At 41.0% G+C, this 17049-nt stretch overlaps 1 protein-coding gene across 1 annotated transcript; it reads right to left on the minus strand.

Annotated features, from left to right (window-relative positions):
* Positions 1 to 731: 731 nt before the first annotated feature.
* On the minus strand, positions 732 to 2734 carry socs1a (suppressor of cytokine signaling 1a). The gene is made up of 2 exons (XM_005943607.3): positions 2520 to 2734; positions 732 to 1633 (listed from the first exon to the last, which is right to left on the minus strand). Exon 2 carries the CDS (start codon positions 1574 to 1576, stop codon positions 929 to 931), a length of 648 nt encoding a protein of 215 aa, XP_005943669.1. The 5' UTR covers positions 1577 to 1633; positions 2520 to 2734; the 3' UTR covers positions 732 to 928.
* Positions 2735 to 17049: the final 14315 nt, after the last annotated feature.

Raw genomic sequence — 17049 nt, forward strand, 5'->3', positions numbered from 1 at the left:
TGTGTGTGTGTGTGTGTGTGTGTGTGTGTGTGTTTGTCCCTCCTTCTCTCACTTAACTCCCACAAAACTCCCACAAGTCAGTGCGGAATGACAGGAAAAGTTAAAAAGCAAAACATAACTATCGCAGTGAGTTTAAATACTTTATTTAAAATAGAATAATAAGACATGTTAAAAAAATATGTTCAATTCAGTCACGAAACTCTCACATGTGAGCTTTGTGAGGGAGACAGGAGAGCTAAGAGTTACAGTACATGTGTTTGAGGCCTGTCTTCGACACTCTGACATCCTCCGTTGGGTTTTCAAGAATGAGACAGATGACAGTTCGAGAGTCAGTGCTGATTGACATTCATGTGTGATGTAAACATTCCACATTATTAGAGTATTTAAACCTGCTACAAAAATATATCTCCCTTGTGGCATGGCAACAGTACCCTCCGCCATCCCTCCATGCGTCTAAATGTCCGCTCTCTTAACGTCCTTGGATAATATTTATGTTGGACTACAGTTTCCAGTGGAACGGCGGCATTCACAGGCGAGCCCACCGGTTCTTTCATCTCTAAAATAGCTCTGTTGTGTCTGTAGTTTTCTTTTAATGCAGCACATCCCAACTTTTCATACTTCCTCAAGAGCAACAGGTGCTCTGTCCATGTGAAACTGGGAGTTGAGTCTCTAGAGGTAATATATGTTGAAATGTCAGCCACAAACCCACTCCAGCTGGAGGCTGTCTGCACTCGACTGCTAACGTGTTCTCCCTTTTCGAGCATTTGGGAGCTTTTCAGCTCAAAGGGTTTTCCCTGTAACCATATCACAGCAGTCTCAATCTCCACTGAGTCGCAGACAGGCTTTACCAATCCCTTGCTGTTACTTGGTAAGGGCGACCTTCTTGAAATTATAAATAATACTGTCAACAGTTTGTATGGTAAGCTGGTTACAGTTTGTAAGGGAATTCCAACAGAAAGTCTTGGGCGACATGTGTGAGCGGCAGCTCTGGAACCTGGCTTGCCCCTCCACACAGCTCCAAGATGCGCTTCCTGCACAGCTCCTGCAGCGTCGGTTCCCATTTCCTGTAGGGGACGCTCAAGCTCTTCTTAGGAGAATTGATGTAATGCTCCAAGAGGGCAAAGAGTGTTTGGAAAGACCGCAGGTTGCCCGCTAGTGAGAACTTCTGGCGCTTGTAGTCGATGCGCACGCTGACCGGTCCCGTCTTGGCGTGGTAGGACAGCGTGAAGAAGACGTCTTTCTGACGGCTATCACGGATGAGGAAGCTGCCCAGCGGGGCGTCCCGAAGCATGCGGTGAGCGTCCTCCACTCCCAGGGGACCCCAGTAGAAGCCGCAGCGCTCGAGCTTGGACGCTGTGTCTGTGATGATTCTGCAGTCCTCCTTGCAGGTGAACGTCGGAAAGTGAGTCAGATAGACGGAGGGCGTTCTACGGTGTTGATTGGCTTGACGCTGAAGCTGCTCCACTTCGGTGCGAAGTGTTGAGGAGGAGGAGGAAGACAAGGATGAGGATGATGATGATGACAAGCTTGACAAGCGGGTCTTGTCATGGCCTTCGACCGTGCCGTCGGCTACCATCCTACAGGGGAGAGAGGCCCCAGACCCTCTCCCATCTCTAACCACCACACTGACATCCTGAGAGACAAACAGACAGAAAGGTCATTGACTTTTTCACTCACAACTGAGGCTAGCATCACTTTCACAGCAGCTTTGAAAAAAACCCAGACTCCTCAAAGCACAAAGAGCGCTGGTGTGCGCAGATAGACGAGAAACGCCTTGTAGTTTCCACTGAGCAGTTCAGCTTTGTTATGACTTGGATCTGCGGTTAAGCCGGCATAAAATCGACAGTGATGGTTGCCACAGCCAGACTACTGTACAATCCGTATCCCCCCCCCCTCCACACACACACACACACACACACACACACACACACACACACACACAAAAGTATTTTACTGCTTCTTCTGTAATGACTTAAGCATCATTTAACTAAGAATTCAGATAAAATATTTACACTAAAATGCATTGACTTGATTTCTTTAAAGCATCCTGTTCTTATAAGCTATACATAAAAAATCAACAGTATCCAGTGTGTGATTAATGGTATTTTCCTTCCTTCTTTAACGCGAATGATCTAAAAGGAAAAGAAAAAAAAACTTGCGCCACCAGTGGATGGAAGTTGAGTTAAATTCAAGGAAAGAGTAATGATTAACACTGGTGACGACCTGTGCTGATATCCGGCCGTTTACTCTTACATCCGAGACGATGTTGAAGCCGTTCAGACGAATACTTGACTTGTAAAGTTTCTCATGATTACCGTTCACTTCAGCCAGACTGCGCTCAGAGAAACCTGAGCCTGATCCATGGTTTAACATTTTTCTGAACGCTGTTTTCCCATAAAACAAAAGCAGCTACGATTCTCCATCGCCATTTTCCACCCCCCAAAAGCATCCCAACCAAATATATCATTTATTTCTTTTTTCTTTTCTTAATATATATATGGAGAGAAATAAAGGCTCACCGTTTTGTTCTGACTGATGTAGCGGTTTAAGGATCCGTATGGTCTGTAATCCCAAAGTGCGAAAGCTGTGATGGCAAAGAGCAGAATTCCTTGCAAATAATCCCTCGGTTGTCAGGATGCAGGGTGCACAGTTGCATTTGGGGTTAACCTTTACACCTTCTGGGCTTTGAGCTCCAGCCGTTAGATTGTGTGTGTGAAGCCTGGTAAACAGTTCACAGGCTTTTTAACAGGCTTTGCTCCGCCTCCTCCTCCTCCTCCTTTCCTAGAAACGAAAGTGAAACTAAGAGAGGACGATCGCTAGCTTACTCTTTCACTTCTTTGAACTGAAATTTCAAGAATTAAAAAAAAAAAAAAAACCGCAAAGCCACATGACAGCAGGACGTTTACAGAAAGAGGTGGTATATTCGAGTAATGGGAGCAGTTTTTGTTGGTGTTTAGATTGACTTCGTCATTAGGGGTTGTAGTTTTTGTAGTTTTTCTTAATTATATATTTTTTTTTTTGAAAAAAAAAATTCAAATGATGTAAATTCAGATTTGTTTGCCTAAACATGCATGCCGGTTCATGTTCAGAGATGGCATCAACAATCAGGATCAGTCCTTTTGGTTTTTTTTCTTTGTAACTTTGCCCCTGCAGGTTGATAAGCATCTCCCTTTCCATCAAATACTAATGGCGAAAGATGACATGTAGCATTCCTGTGTCCTAACATGTCGAAAAAGTGCAAATATGCACATCTTTTTGCAGAAATAATGTTAAAAAGAAAACATATATGCACGTTTAGCAAAACAGGTCTGGGCTTGTAAATTAGTCATGCTTGTGCTGCAGATGCAACTCTCTGTTGTTTGTATTTGGCTCTTTTCTGCAGGGTCTTTACATTTGGGGGTAATTCATTGCAGAAATGTGCACAGCATGACATCCTTACAGTAATTTCACTGTTTTGCTTGCAGAACTTCACTTCCTTGCAGCTAAGGTGAGTAGTTATATGTAGTCATCAGATTTTCAGATAGCTAGTGGTTGTATTAAAGTTAATAATTATCTTTAACTGGAGTCTCATGGTGGCTTTTTTATGTCTTATCTTGAATATTCAAATCTGATTGTCCAATGAGATTATGTGAGGTGTAGTACTTCTCAGAAAAGGGTACTATGCCTGCCATTTGTTTCACAATAAGTGTGTGAAACAGCAATCGAGTGTGTGCCCGTGTCTGTGTGTGAGTCTTCAAGTGTAACATGGCGTGGAGGCAGCAGCAGCCAGCTGTGGCGCTTCATTTGTGTTTGAATCCTAAAGAAAACCTTGCTTTAGTGTTTTTCTCGAGGTGCATTTCTTCCTGCGTTTGCTGTAACGTGGAGCATGTTTTCAGAGAAATCTGGCAATAAATTTGAATTTCATTTGATGTCCGATTGAACTCAAGAATTCCCAGATTTCTTGTTACCGCGGATAAAGTACTTCATCGATGCTTTATCTGGAATGAGGGCTTCTCGGCTTGGCTTGTATCACAAATGACAAAGTGGTCAGTGAGGTCACTTCTGCTTAGTTTCTAAAGAAGTATCGTTGCAGCGTGAAGAACAACAAAGAGGTCAAATTTACTTTTCTGCTCGTACAGCTGCGAGCATTCAAGTCTCTCAGTACAGTTTTGCCAGACATAGAGAAATGAAACTATTGGTGGCAGCTGTTGATACTCAGTATCACATTACAGAGAGAGGAACCGCTCCTCAGCTGGTCATTTTTGTCAGGCTGAAAACGAGTAAACTGAAAGTTAAGGAAAAGGCTGGAGATCAGCTGATGTGAATTACTTAAAGGGGCAGAAACATGCACACGGTTAGGCATATGATAGCAGAGGCAGACTGTGTGAGGAGTGTGAGCGTGTTTCTTTTTATAACAGGACAAGTCTGATCAGCCTGGTGCTTGCACGAGCAGAAGTAATAGTTCTAAATATGTCCCAACTCTGTCTGTGAGCTCTTGAGCTTCACATCCATGATAAGCTTTGCATCTTTTGTCTCGTCTCTGTCCCCTCAACTCCAACCTCTTTGTGCCGGGGGTTTCTTCAAGTTAAAGGGCAGTTTTTCTTTTCCACTGTGGCCAATTTCTTGCTCACGGGGCGTTGGTTGTTTGATTGCTGGAGTTTTCCCTGTTTTCTCTGTGTAGGATATTTAAGCGACTGTTGTTGGGATTTGGCGCACACCCCCTCACACAGCATTACCGTGGAAAACTTTAGTGTCCATGTGCAAGTTGCTGTAGTAACACATACAAATTTAAACAATTCACAGAACTGAAGAGGATGTTTGAGAAAGGCCAATCATCACTTTACATTTTTAAGAACTGATCTCACGGCTCATTGTGAAACTTCACGGTCTTCTATCAGGGTTGTTGTCTTCTGAGGCAGCAGCACAGCTGACCTTCAAACAGGCTACTGAGTCTTTGTTCGACTGCTGCATTTGATAAATAACTGCTTGGCTCATAAATTGTGCATTTCTTGGTTGCGCTCAGAGAATACCTCACAAGCTTAATCAAACTTTTCGTACGCTTATCTGCATGTTGTAATGCTTCTGGGTCTACTTGTCTCTGCTCTGTGTTGTTAGGCCAGTTAAAGGCTCTAGCCCTGAGGAGAAACACATTCATTTTATTACACTGGATGCATGCCACAGCTCCTTCTGCTTGTGCTGCATGTCAGTGTTGGATTTCCTTGCATGCATTGCAGATGTACTCTAAATTTGCATCATGATACATTGAGCAATGCAGTTTTGCAACAGTGTATGCACACGTGTCTTGCATTTACATGATAATGCGCTTGGTGTTTACTTCAATGTTTGCACATGCTCCATGAGTTTCATTTCTGTGAAACAGGGAGAGAATCAAGAGACAGATGCACACCTTCACGCTGCATGCTGCACAGAATGTCCACGGAGGAGTGAATACACACAAGATATCACCAGGGCACCCATTAAATCCAATAACAGCTGCATTTTTTCAAGCACCTTTAATCATCTAAAAGCCATCAGTGGTGTTACGGTCTACATAGCATGGGTGGCGTGCACAACAGTGAGGGTTCTCGAAATCCTGGCGGTGATATATGGGTTTTAGAGCAAGATGCAGATGACAACTTACTCGAGGAAGGCCTTTTTTATTTCAGCAAAGACATCAACAACTAACATTTTGCTTGTATTACTGCAGTATGACTCAGAAAAATACAAATTACAGCTACTGAAACAGCCTGCATGCAATCCAAAACCATTCACAGTCTTATGAAAAAATAATGTGAGTTCCTCGTTTCCTCAGAGATTTTTTTGTTTTGTTTTTTGCATGTACATTTAGTAACTACAGCTTATTTTGTTGTTTTCATGCCGCTGCACGGCAGGACACAATGACGTGGTGATGCATCCCAAAAATAAAAAGTTAACATTATTGTGACATTATGACGTTTCTGCAAAAGACTATTTCTGGCCTTAGCTCAGGGACAGAAACACACTGTTTCATCATGTTTCACCTGTGGTCAGATATTGAATTGGTGTATGAAGATACAAAGTTTATAGATTCATTGCAGCCACGCCCATATTGTGAGCCCTGCCTGTTGTTGTGCCAATAATAGTTAGCTTTTTTTGGAATTTCATACCTTCTGAAAAACATTCATGTAAACTGGAACTCTACTGGTTCACTAATTTGTGCATACTAGACAATTTCCAGAGGGATGTTTTTTTTTTCCTTTTCTTTATTTTGTTAAGCCACTTAACACTTTTTCAGCATGCAGTGATTCCCAAAACACACCAGGCCATGGATTGGCCTCCCCAATACCTGTACATCAACATTACTGAAGGAGTATGGGACAAAGAACGAAACAAAAGGGAGCCAATATCCAAAGAAGAGCTTTGAATGTTTTTCAAGAAGCCTGGAGAATTATTCCTGAAGACTGCTAAGCTTTTTAAGCAAGTTCAGACTGTGTTAAAGAATAAAGGTGATGAAACCAAATATTGAATTTCAAGCTTTTTAGAATTGTATAAACTCTGTTTTTGCCTTCTTTATTCATGCTTGTGCATATCTCAAATAATCACACCATCTATTCCCCAATGTCCTCAGTAAAATAAAGAGAAATTAAGGTTATCAAAAGACTTTTGCACAGTACGGCATGTCCTGCACAATAACAAGCATTAGTTGCCAAAAATCAGCAGATGAAAAACAGCACGAACATGTCCCAGCACCGCACACATTTCTGCAGCAGCAAGCTGTTGTTTTAATGTCCTTTATCACCTTTACTTTTTCTTTTTGGGTCTGCAGAGATGTTGGCAACAGTAATTTACAATGTTTCAACTTGTCCTGTAGTCCTGAAACAAATGATCAAGCAGCATTTTAATCGGTTTTCCTATCACAAAACAGCCTGTGTGTCAACTCATGTCCTTTTGTGTCTGTAATTTCATTTTAAAGGAGATTCAAAAGTGGACCTGAAATCATTTACAATAATTCATAATCTTCTGGAAAACACTGTTTGTTCTACTTTCACTTGCCCTGGATTATGTTATTTGCATTTTGACTGTGATAACACATGAATAGCTACCTCAGTTATCTTTTAGGCAACGCTTCCATTGGATGCTGTAAAGCTGCTATGGTACATCTGTAATTGCCAGTGCGCAGTGGTGCAGTAAATCATAAAGCGAATCACTTTTAGTGGTGTATAAACTTTATGATAGCCTTTTACTTTATGTTCATCAGTTTCATTTTCATTTAAGATGTAAAATCCCAATCATAAGACCATAACTGAAGAGGTGAAAGATTAAATAGTAATAATCAAGACAATAAAAAGGAGAGCGAAATCCACTGACGGATACTTTTAAAGATTTTGAAGACCGTGGGAGTTTGGGTAGTCAGCGGGGCAGTTTTCTAAAATTCAGGGAAAGAGTTGTGTTTTGATGCTCTTGCAAGGAATTGTGTGGATTCAGGTTTTCTAGTTAGTCAGAAGTGTTATCCGCTTTTTCTTTTGCTGGCAACCAACAAAGATGAGTTAATAATTAATCATTTGGGGGTTGTTGGGTTGTTGTTTGCCTAACAAGCAGAGCAAAAAGCTTCTCAGGAAAGCAGCACCCACGACTGTTTTTGTAGTTGTTGTCTACTTTTTTAGTTTTGGTTTTTTTTATCTTTCTGAATGTTATTGTGTGCAAGGGTTGGATACAAGCAGGACAAGAACGGGCAGGCCTTGGTCACGCCTGTCTGAAGTTCCAGCAGGGTAAATTTGATCCAGTCCTTCCTGTATTCTGTTAAAACATGACTGAGCTGGAATGAAAGTGGAAGTGGAGTTAGAGTGAAATGAGAAGCTGCATTTCGGCTAATCTTCGGCAGTTATAGGAAGGAGGTTCTGAGGAGGCACCGGGACAGAAAACACAAGACACACGAAAAAAAAGCAACTGTGCATGAGATCACAGTAAAGCCGTTTTCCACGAATTCCTGCAACATTTGGAAGCAATTACAGAATTTCGAACCTTACTGGAAGCCGTATAAAAATCCCTCAGCCTTCAGTCATCTCTTTTCCTGCCTCATGTTAAACATTTTTGTTGTATCAGGTTGCAAAAAAACAAAAAGATTAGATTGTTATTTTTCCTTTAAGATTTATTTTCAATCTGCTTGTTCTGAGATCCGTTCCTGAGCCTTAACGTGTCTTTTCCTGCTCCACCGACTTATTCTTGGCTTCCTAGGGTTTGGTCTTGCACAAACAGATGCTTTTTAAAGGAAATATTTCTCCTGTTCCATGACAAGAGTGTGGACTTTGATTTACTTATTAGTCCTGCTAATTGCTTGTTGTTTCCTGCTACAAAGGCTCTCTGTGCTTTTAACTATGTGCTTTTAAACTGCTGTTTCCAAAGAGCCATCAGCAGAATGGCCCTGTACAGAAATTCCTCTTAAACCTACTCTTTGGATCCTCTCTTATTAGATGCAAAGGTTTACTGTAAAACAGCTACAGCAGGAGAACAGCAGTTTCATAAGAAGGGACACTCCGACGAACCGGTCAGACAGCTGGCTGACTAAACATGAAAGGAGCTTCCCCATTGTGATATTAACATTAAATGTTTTCCGGAGAAATGCACAGCCTACTAGGAAGATCTTCATTTCCTATTAACGCGGCACACAAACTGTCTCAGAAATCCGCTTTGGTCTGCTGCCAACTTTAACTTCTAATCTATTATCTGAGCCGTGTTTTTATTGGGGTGTTTACTAATCAGACATGCATGAAACAGTTTTTTAACACGTGGAGAGTCAAACAAAGTGACGGGTCGGCTCTCGGTCACGTGCTTGACAAAGGGGCTAAAGTGGACATTGTGTGTCTAGTCTGTGACTGTCTTTGTTTGCTGATGTATCACTGGCATCGGGACTACAAAAGACATCATGCAGTGGAAAATTTTGATTTCTTTTGGTGGGCCTTTTGGGGAGATTCCAAACTGAACTGATTGATAGTTGGTATATGTTAATCACGTGAGCTACAATGTCTTGAAATTCACCCAGAGTTCTTGAATGGACCACTTCTGTTTACTAAATGGAAAGAACCGGTATCCGGACAAACACACTATATACAGACAATGTTTTCTAGTTGCAGGGGTAGGCCATGTGAAACGGGTTGCATTTTGGAGATGATTTATGGAAGCAAGGACAAGAAAAATAAAATAATGATCCTCAGCAGATATTTGTTTTGTTTTATGGCAATATTATTCTACGCATTAGTTGCAAAATGACTATGAGGGTAGGAATGTGGTGGAACTGCTTACAAATATTCACTGATGCTATATTTCCCCCTGCTTTGTTTATTTAGTTTAAAATTTAGCAGTCGGATAGCTAAAGCAAATACTGTAATATATGCCCACTGTATAGGAGAAATAAATACAACAAAAATGAACTACATATAATCCAAAACCTCAGTAAATGTACTTTCTGCCACTTCCTAAAATATGCTGAAACATCAGGGAAACATGAAGTGATACTCTATATATAATGATGACTCTGTCCAGCAACATGTTTTGATGAATACGCCACGTGGGTATGAGTGTGTGCGCGTGCGCATGATTAGCACGTGATTTATTCTCATAAACCTTGTGTGTTTATGTTTACCTGAAGTGCTTCTGTCTGCGAGGGCGAGCCCATCGCCTAACAAGGTTCAGGGATGCAATGACTGCATGCTTTCATGCAAGCATCTGTTTATGGAAAGAGTTTGTGCAGTTTGTGATCATGTCACAGATAACATATCTACACTGACCCCGGCTGACAGGCTCTGTAAAAAAGGACGAACGCTTCCTCCCCAAGCGTTCGTCCTTTTTTATTTATTTTTTTATTTTATATTCGTCCTTCATTTATTTTTTTTACAAACAGCGCAGTCCAGATGAATGCGTTATATAGCCACTCAATTACAAGGCGTTGCAACACTTTATGAGGCACAAATAAAACACTTAAGAAGAAATAAAAGTGAAACTTTAGCTATGGGAATTCTAGAAGCATGACTAGATTAGAAGTGAGGAATGAATTAGCTCATAACAGCAGTGTCTGACGAACTTTTTAACAAGAAACTGATCCCCGTCTCCTCAGTCATGTCTCCGTGGCTGTCCCTGTTCCCTGTCTTGTGTAGTTAATATGTCCATCGTCCTGGTCTGTGTGTTTTTTATCTTTCCTGTTCCCATGTTCTTCCTGCACTCCCCAGTTGTCGTGTCTCCGTGTTTGGTTTTTCCCAGTCCCACTGTCAAGTTTGTGCATCTTAGTCTGAGTCTCAATGTGTGTTTACTTCCTGTCTTATTTTGTCAGTCCCCTGTCTTGTGCACTTTGTCTTGTTAGTCAGATTTACTTCACCTGTGTTTCCTGGTGTGTTCTATCTCCCGAATTACCTCATTTGGGTATTCTCATACTCAGTTGGCTTCAGTTCCTTCTCGTAATCTCTCTCGTGTTGTGTGTTCTTTCATGTGTCTGGCAAGTTGCCAGTTAGTTTTATGCTGCTGTAAGTTTGCCATTTGGTTACCACTCAAGGAGATACAATGATACAAGGCAAAGAATAACTAACACGCCACTCCTTAAATACACCAGCTTCATTGAGCCAAACAGTCCTCAGGTGTGCCTACTATGGAAACCCTGTGTGCCAAGGCCTCACTCGGCCACCCACCTGTTTCTAAAAAAAGAAAATGGAGAAGAATTTAAAACCCAGCACGCAGCTACAGTAAAAAGGTGGAATCCAGTGAATCAGCTGTAACTTTAGCCAGCAGTGACAGCCAGATGCTGAAGTAACATACTGCTACTGCAACATTATGAACATCTGCACCAAAAACACCACTCCATTTTTCTGGCTATACTGCTGTGAATGATGCATTTGCTTATTTTACATTGGTGTGTGTGATAAGCAAACATTTTACCTCTGTTTACTGTCACCAAGTCAGTCCGCTCTCAGTTGTTGGCTTTCAGTGCATTTGTGAGTCATCTAATCTAATTAATTAATCTGTAACATCATGGACATGTTGCATACTTCTCATCCCACTACAATTTTTAAAACACGCTGGAAATTTGGTGAACAGGGATTTCAACTCGCTCTCAGTTCCTGCAGGCTCGACATGCTGGGAACTGTGTTTAAACTTTGGCCTTCTGCCCTTCCTGCATAAAGTGGATACAAATGGCAGAGCAATCCTGGCACATGTGCAATGGAAGTCCAAAATGTTCCTTCCAAAAATAAATCTTTGGTTGTAAAATTATTGCTTGTGGGTTGTAATGTTTATGCACTCTTATGTTTGTTTTTTCAAACACACAATGGCTGAGATGACCCTGTTCGTTGCTGAGAATAATTATGAAACCAACCCTTAACCCTCTGTTTTGGATTTTTTTTTTTTTTAAGGGGAGTTTTTTCAGGAAATAATCAACAAATATTAAAGTTATTGCCAAGACACTGTAGGAGAGCAGCCAAAAATCGCATATTGTGATACACAGGTTAAAGGTTAGAGCTGAGGTTACAGCCCGAGACCTTTTCACAAACCCTCTTTGTTAACAAAAGCCATTGAAATCTCAAACTATAAATGCATAGTCACTAGAGAATTCAAGCGTTTTTAGAGTAAAAGACAAATAAGAGCATTTGAATGCAGTTGATGTATGGCGAGGGTGTAAAAAGAGCTGTAAGGTTTCAAAATGAGAGTCAAATCGAACCACTACCAATTCCTGAACCTGTTCTTTATGTTAAGGTAGGGAGTCCTGTTCATTTGTACTTTGCTGTTTCACCTCCAAGTTCTGGGAAATGGCAAGGCGGTTTAAGACACAAAGCTGCAAAGAGTGCAGGGTTTAGGGGAAGAGGATGGAGGATTGCATCTTTGCACATACAGATTTGTAATCAGTGCAAACATGCGAGCATATACTCAGACGCTAGACAGAGGCACACCTAGCTGCGAGCACAGGCACATAGGCACGCATAGGATAAATATCACTGCTAACAGCGAACTCACCGTTGTTTACATTTGCAAGCACGCGCATACGTTCGTTTGTTTGGGTTTTTGAATTCGACTGCACGTGCCTCTTGTCTGTGCACGGCTTGCGTGCGCGCACAAACAATTACGGACTATTTGCCTAACAGTTTGCGTGTGTGGTCAGATTGCGGTTTCCCTCAGCAGAAATGGCCTTTTTCAAGGAACACGAAAGCGAAAGTAAGCACTCAGATCTGCCCTCTCCACATAGTAACAGATGATTTAGATACCATTTGAGATTTATGATTGGCTCTTCTGTCCACTCTGGCTTTAGGTATCGCTGGAAAAGTGGAAATTTAACCCATGATTTTTGTTTGTTTGTTTGGTTGGTTGGTTGTTTGTTTGTTAAGGGGGCTGTAATTGAGCAGTTGTTTGGAATGCAAAAATCTAAGGGCACAGGGCTACCATCTAATAACATAGTTAAAATAGTTAAAGTACATTCATATGATGGGACTCATTTGACTGAAGCTTTGTCGATTCTTCTTGATTTCCTCAGTGTCCCCTTCTAGCAGCTGTTGATTCTCACGTGAAAAGATAAGAATGGACATTGAAAAGTAATGCAGTTGAGCAGGTTTCAATAGAAATATGCTGTCAGTATTTTGCAATGGCAGTTGACAATGAGAGGCATTTATTGTGTTAAAGTGACTAAACAAAGCAGAGGATAAGATAAGCTTTCAGTTTAAGAATGCCGCCTCTCTCTGACTCTGGTTCTACTGCTTTCTTCTCATCAAAAGAGAGTTTTTCCTTCCCACTATTGAAAGTATTAACTCGTAGCAGGGCTTTTGACTTTTAGGGTTTTCTCCTAAATATTTGGTGTTTTACCTTATAGCACAAAGCATATTGGGGCAGCTTTTGTTTTGACTTGGTGCTTTAAACATGAACTAAATTAAATTAAATGGAACTGATATGAACTAATTCATGTTCTTCTGGGAGTTTTATGGGGGGTGGGGGTGTCATGGCCTCATTATCAGCCCTTATAAGTCCTGCTCGAAGTTTTTTTATGCAATAAATGATTCACTTTCAGTATTTATCATTAGATCTGCCTTCTGGTAAAGGAAGCTTATCACTGTTTGGCCATTTGGGGGTCAACAAAGCAGCACTTCCTGTGCCGTCATTCTTTGTCTAATTTATCTTCAACTGTTTCCTATTTTAAAAGATAAAGAGTCATCATATTTATATTGGTTTTACCGTAATGCTTCTAAACCTTTGCCTGTAGTGCTTTCTTTGAAGTGTGCTTCATTGTAAAACATATGATTCATCATGTTTGTATGCGTGATGCGTACACTGATCAAACACTAACTTAAACTTTTGGGTTATGTTTGTTTTATTCACGCCAATTAGAACATCATCACAGAACAATTTTTTAAATATTTTTCACATTTTAGTATCATTTCACTGACACTCGTCGGTCTGTTACTGTAAGAACTCTGTGGTGACTGCCCTGACAGCGCTACTTCTCGGTTTTTATTCAGAGCTGCTGTGTTGTCACTACACATTTTATGGTTTTATTGGTGATTGCGTTGCGCCTACGACTTAATTCATAGTGTGTGTGTGTACACATACAGAGATAACAGTTTTATCTCACAACTGTGCAGCTGTAAATATCAACGGATTCAGTTGCAGACATGCTATTAATGCTTGCATTTCTGCACACATTACTGTTGCCACCAGCTACTAACTTACAGTTGTACAGAAGGTTGATGACAGGGCAGCATGTTCAGGTTGGCCTTGTGACTTCATAAATTTAACAATAGCTAATCTTACTTACTGCGAAGAGGCTTTTTCTAATATATGACCTTTTTTATCACAAGTACAGAGTTCATAGGAAGTCCTGTCTTATTAAGGCCACAAAGAACAAAATATCAAAAAAAAAAACCTGTTAGATTGGTTTTAAGAAAAATAAGGTACTTTTTGCTGCATATTTTCAGAATGTATCTTTATTGGCCGACAGACAACTTAAACTTCTTGAACTTGAAAATTACTCACATTTTTTTGGCTATGGTAAAATCAATCATCTAACGACTCAAGCTCGTGCAATCATTAGGCGACTTTGGAGTCTTATTTTCAGGGCATGTGTGATTACAGAAAGCGTATATAGACTAATAACCGCGTAGAGTCAGTGTGACAAAATGAAAATGAAAGAATATATCTGCCAACTCCTGGGTGAAGTTGTTAAGTATACAATCTCTGAAACAATGACAGTCTGTTCAGCTCGAGATCTAAAATTTTAAAGCCTGACTGCTCCTTGCTAAAAAAATATGGGTGTTACAAAAGTCATTCATTTTGAAGGTAAGGGTGCATCTTGATAAAAGAAGTGAAAGCTAGTTAAAACTAGTCACAACTGCAACAACTGTGGCACATCAGGATCAAATTACCGAGCTATTGTGTAAAAGTTGATAAGCCACAATCCTGGTTTGGAAAAATCAAGACCTGTCTGGACTGTAGAAATAGAAAAATGAAGCAGCTACAGTCGCGCTTAAAAGTACTGTCTCCATTGGTGCTTTCTTATCTTTTGTTCGTCTGTTTGTTTTTGGTCTTGACTGTTTCAGATCATCAAATAAAGGAAATGGATAACCCGAGTAAATGGAAACTAGAGCTCCAAGGAGAAAACCACTCCTGATCAAAAAGAACACAAAGCGTCATCTCATGTTTCCCCCAAAAAACATCTTGATGATCCCTATGAGTTTTGGGAAAATACTCTGTGGACTCATGAGACAAAAGTTGGACTTTGTTACATCAGCAATTTGTGAAAAGAACATCATGGCAACAGTCAAAAATGGCGGCAGCACTGCTTTGCTGCTTCGGGAGTGTCAAGGTAGCTGTGTGGATGTGGAGAAGAGTGGAGCCAAATGTAGGACTCGCAGGCTGGCAGAGGATGTGGACGGTGTTTATTATGATGGCAGGATGGACAGAATATGAGATGACCGACTGGCTGGCTGAACTGAACTGAACTGAACTGAACTTCCACGTCGGACAATGACAATGAATGAGAGGAAACGAAAGACTTAAATACACAGGCTACTGATGATGACAAGAGACAGATGAGTACACAGCTGCACACAGGAAGAAGAATTAAACATCCATCCATTCGCTTCCGCTTATTCTTTTCAGAAGAAAGGAGCCAGCTATCTTAGGGCGAGAAAAATGGTACACCCCAGACAGGTCGCCAGTCTGTCGCAGGGCTATCACCAGTGTTGGGTAAGTTACTTTAAAATAGTAACTTAGTTACATTACTAGTTACTTCTCTCAAAAGTAACTCCGTTACTTCAAGTTACTCGTTACTTTCAAAGTAACTAGTTACTAGGGAAAGTAACTTTGGGTTATAAATACAGGCCATTTACCATTTAATATGTTTAATTCACTGTTGCCTCACAGCAGGAAGGTCCTGAGTTCAATTCCACCATCGGTCCGAGGTCTTTCTGTGTTGAGTTAGCATGTTCTCCCCATGTTTGTGTGGGTTCTCTCCAGGTACTGTGGCTTCCTCCTACAGTCCAAAGACATGCAGTTTGAAACTCTAAATTGCCCATAGAGTCGTCTGTGTATATTTGATAGCCAGTGTTGGGACTAACGCGTTATTAAGTAACGCGTTACAGTAACTACGTTATTATTGTGGTAACGAGCACGGTAACTAGTTATTATGCCAAAATCAGGAACGCGTTAGTCGTTACTGGGATTTAGATAGGGTCGTTACTCGTTACTTCGTGTGGTGGCTATCGCGGAGCTTCCACAGATTCAGTAACATTAGCAAGTGGTGGAGGCTTTTTCCGTACTGCGTGCTAGCTAGCATGACGGAGTTTCTATACAGCTGGGTGGTGCTATGAAGTTAATGATGTTGAACTTTATTTTGTTCATAAGTTATTAGAGTTGCCAACCGTCCCGTCTGGTATTCAGAGAAAATATTACGCGTTTCTTATTGAGGTGAAAAGGAACAGTTTGTCCCGTAATTCAGCTACAATGAAAAAGGCACAAAGCTGGAGTTATTCTGTGTCTTTGCTGCACAGCTGCCTCTTCTTCTCTCATTCTCCCCCCTCCCTCTCCTGTTTCTACTTCAATCATGAAACTGATCAATGATCAGCTGATCGGCTCTCTTGTTTGTTTATCGCCCACTTTGCGCCAGAAAGAGGAAACCAGCGGATGTCGCGCTAAACAACAGCAGCACGTTTAAGCTTGATCAGCTGTTGTTAGAATTTATTTAATATTAATTTCTAGTATCAGCTGATGTTTGCTGGAGCCACAGCTGTAAAAAAGCTGCTGGTCAGGATGTCGGTTTGGATATGTGGTGAGAGGGAAACATGAAGATGAAACCAGGAGATGTCCTTACTGAATCATCAGAGCTGAACAGGTGATGGAGAAACAGGTTTACCTTTTAGGTGACATGAATGAGTTGAAGGGAAGTTATGAACTGTTTCTGAGAGACAAATAACACCAGGATCCTTTTCTAAGCTGACAGCTGGTAACTGTGCAGGGGCGGGTCTAGCAAAGTGTTGCCAGGGGGCAGTAGGGCATTAACAGGGAAAGGGGGGCACAAAGAAATACTTTTCTTTCTTATTCTCATTTAAAATGTCTAGCTTTTAAAAAATAATTATCTGAATCTTACAACAAACGATTGATAGATTGATGCATATATACCATCAAAACAGTGTACATCACTGTCACAACAGTGTTTATTTTCATTCAAAGGCTTTATGATTTTTCCTATAATGGTGGGCCGGTCTCTAGTCAAAATGCCCGGGACGATTTTCTGTCCCAGTCCAGCCCTGTATGCAGCTCATCTGCAGTCTGGTGTTGCCTACATCTTCCTATTCAGAAGGCAGAATTTCCGAGTTCTGAGTACAATCAAAGCACCACGACTGCAGTTTTTGTGTTGGATGTAAAAGGCGCACATGACGCTGTGACGTAGGCTAGAATCATGGCAGCAGTCAATGACGGTCCAGGCGTGGGATTTCTCTCGTGGAAATATGCACATTATCTTTTCCTTTCTATTGGTAGGTGGCACAGTGCACTTGTGGCAAGTAAGCAAGCTAGAAGACTGGCAAAGTTATGGAAGCAACACATTAACAAGAGAATTCTGAGTAAAAC

Source organism: Haplochromis burtoni, unplaced genomic scaffold, assembly GCF_018398535.1.
Source record: "Haplochromis burtoni strain Fernald_Lab_line unplaced genomic scaffold, NCSU_Asbu1 Contig_379, whole genome shotgun sequence".
NCBI classification, from domain to species: Eukaryota; Metazoa; Chordata; class Actinopteri; order Cichliformes; family Cichlidae; genus Haplochromis; species Haplochromis burtoni.